The sequence below is a fragment of the Xenopus laevis genome, chromosome 9_10S, assembly GCF_017654675.1.
Source record: "Xenopus laevis strain J_2021 chromosome 9_10S, Xenopus_laevis_v10.1, whole genome shotgun sequence".
In the NCBI taxonomy this organism is placed as follows: domain Eukaryota; kingdom Metazoa; phylum Chordata; class Amphibia; order Anura; family Pipidae; genus Xenopus; species Xenopus laevis.
The window spans coordinates 32,832,929-32,835,686 of NC_054388.1; the positions used below are offsets into that span (position 1 = coordinate 32,832,929).

General features: G+C 36.0%; 1 protein-coding gene across 1 annotated transcript; it reads left to right on the forward strand.

Moving 5' to 3' along the window:
- Positions 1–1,438, forward strand: LOC121399176 (chemokine-like receptor 1). The gene has a single exon (XM_041579133.1). The coding sequence runs from the start codon at positions 1–3 to the stop codon at positions 1,219–1,221; it is 1,221 nt and encodes a 406-aa protein (XP_041435067.1). The 3' UTR covers positions 1,222–1,438.
- The last annotated feature ends 1,320 nt before the right edge of the window (positions 1,439–2,758 follow it).

The following is a 2,758-nucleotide window of genomic DNA, read 5'->3' on the forward strand; positions in this document are numbered from 1 at the left end:
ATGGAAGTAATGGAAGTGATGGAAGTCCCAGAAGAGGTTTGTAATTACAGTCCTTACTCACCTGAAGTCTTAGAAGCAGTTCGTTATACATCTTTCGTGTTGATTACACTTTCCTGCATCCTAGGATTAGTGGGCAATGCTGTCGTCATCGCTGTTACCGGATTCATCATGAAGAGAAAAAATAGTCAAATCTGGTTTCTAAATTTGGCTGTGGCTGATTTTTCCTTTTCCCTCCTTCTTGGGATTTATGCTCATTATATTTTCACAGAGAACTGGCAGTTTGGATCATATTTATGTAAAATCTCTAATTATGCTTCCACGTGTAATATGTATGTAAGTGTTTTCATCATCACGGCTCTGACTATTGACCGTGTCTTATCAGTGGCCAAACCAATATGGCACCATAAGAATTTCTCTGTAAGGTTTTGTTGCTGGATCTGCGCTGCTATTTGGATACTAACAGCTCTGGTCAGTCTTCCAGTGTTACTATTAAGTGATGAGATTCAGTACGGTGACAAAATGCATTGCAGAATAGTCATTGCTAAACCTTCCTATGCTGCTCACAATATTCATAAAAGAGATGTAAATTACAGCCTGGAATACTACCATGTATCAAAAGAGCACAGCTACAATAATAGTGGAGTGGTACATAGCAGTGAAACCAACCATACCATGCCAGTACTCAGTATTGTAATTCCAATGACAAAAATATATTCTATAAATACTTCAAGTGCTACATATACTTTTGAGAATATTAAGAATGCTACAACAACATCTTGTACCGTTGACCTCAGGGAGCTCAGGGACACGGCATTTTCAACAGGCTGCATTGTTATCCCGTGTCTAGTTCTTGGTTACTTTATCCCATTGGCCGTCATTCTGGTTTCCAATCTAATCATTGCTCAGCAAGGGGGGAAATCTCAGTCTGTGAAGAGCCCCAGACTATATAGAATTATAATTATGATAGTCCTGTTCTTTTTCTTAACATGGACCCCACTGATCACAGCTCAGATTATTTTGCTAGCTGCTCTTTATAGTGAGAATTTAATACTGATCTATAGAATGTACTGGGTGATGCCACTTGTGTCCAGCATAGCCTTTAGTAACAGCTGCATAAACCCCATCATATATGTACTGGTTGGCACACAGGCTAGGAAAGCTCTTTCTGATTTTATGAGCACACGACTGTCTTTTTTAAGTGGTACCCAAAGCTCTGGATGATATATTGCCTTTGATTCAATTCACTAGCTAAACTTCTGCAGACATATACTGTTCTCTTAAAAATCATACCTATTGTTATGTCCTCCCCTTGTACTCATTCCCTTGTGCAATGGTGCCAGTCAACAAAAAACTGTGTCTGGGGGGCACAGTGTAATAGTAATTCCCTTGTGCAGTATAGTAAGGAAACTGTTATATTTGACCATCATCTAAAGTGGATTCTGGGGCCCAGCATTCTCCCAAACCTTGCAAAAAAAATATGGAAATTACAAATTTGTTAAGATCTCCTTAAGGTCATCTATACTGCTATGAATATTGCTTCCAGCTATACCCTTTATGCATTTAAACATAATAATTACTGAAGGGTTTTCTGTCTCAAGCAATGAATACTTAGGGGCAGATTTTTTTAGGGTTGAATTTCAAATAAAAAAAAACTTCGAAAAACTTCGAAATTCGAATAAAAATTACAGTATTTTTCAAAGTCCACCAATTGACTCCGAATAGATGGTGAATGGTCGAAGTTGAATTTTTTAAGTACATGATAAATTTTGATATTTGGATTTTCTAATTTTTTTAAAATTCGAATTTTCACTTCGACCCTTGATAAATATGCCCCATAATATTGAATAAGCCTTCATTGAACACAGTAGTCCTGAGACTGAATGGGTTGGTGTGGGCAAATAGATAAGATGAATATTACTGCAGCCAACATAAATCAACAGGCGGATGGAGTTGCTAAATACTTTCAGATTTCAAAAGCGTTAATAAATTTGTGCAAGGGACAGAGGAATAATGTTTATTATTATCTGTTAATGTTAATTATTATCTGTTAATGACTTATTACCTTGCCCCTATTTATTACATATAGGGGTTAGTGCTTGAGCCCCTTGAATTCTTTTTTGCGATATAATCTAACCTATACATGTATCTATGGTATGTAATGACTTGTCTTGTGTTTTGTTAGTGCCTTAAAAAAGTTTGTAATATTGAATAAATATAACAAGCAAACTTTTAAAATATAATAAACTCTCTTAACATTTGCATGAAATTATTTTGTCAGTGTCTGCTTCCTTCCTATCTACTTATTTCGATCTGAAAGGGCTGCAGAGCAAATGACATGAATCCTCTAGTCCAGGGTTTCTATTGTAGACAGTTAACATAGTTAAGTTGGGTTGACAAAAGATCAAAGTCTGTCATATTCAACCTCTCCAAATGAACCCCAGTGCACATATATGCACATACCTATACAGACCCCTCTATTATCTCACATATATATAAACTATGTATACCAACCAATACCAATATTAAACTAGCTGTAGATCTTAAAGGGATACTGTCATGGGAAAACATGATTTTTTTTTTTAAACACATCATTTAATAGTTCTATTCCAGCAGACATCTGCACTGAAATGCAATTTCTCAAAAGAGCAAACAGATTTTTTTTTATATTCAATTTTGAAATCTGACATGGGGCTAGACATATTGTTAGTAGGGATGGGCGAATTTTTTCGCCTTGTTTTGCCGCAAAAATGACACCCAT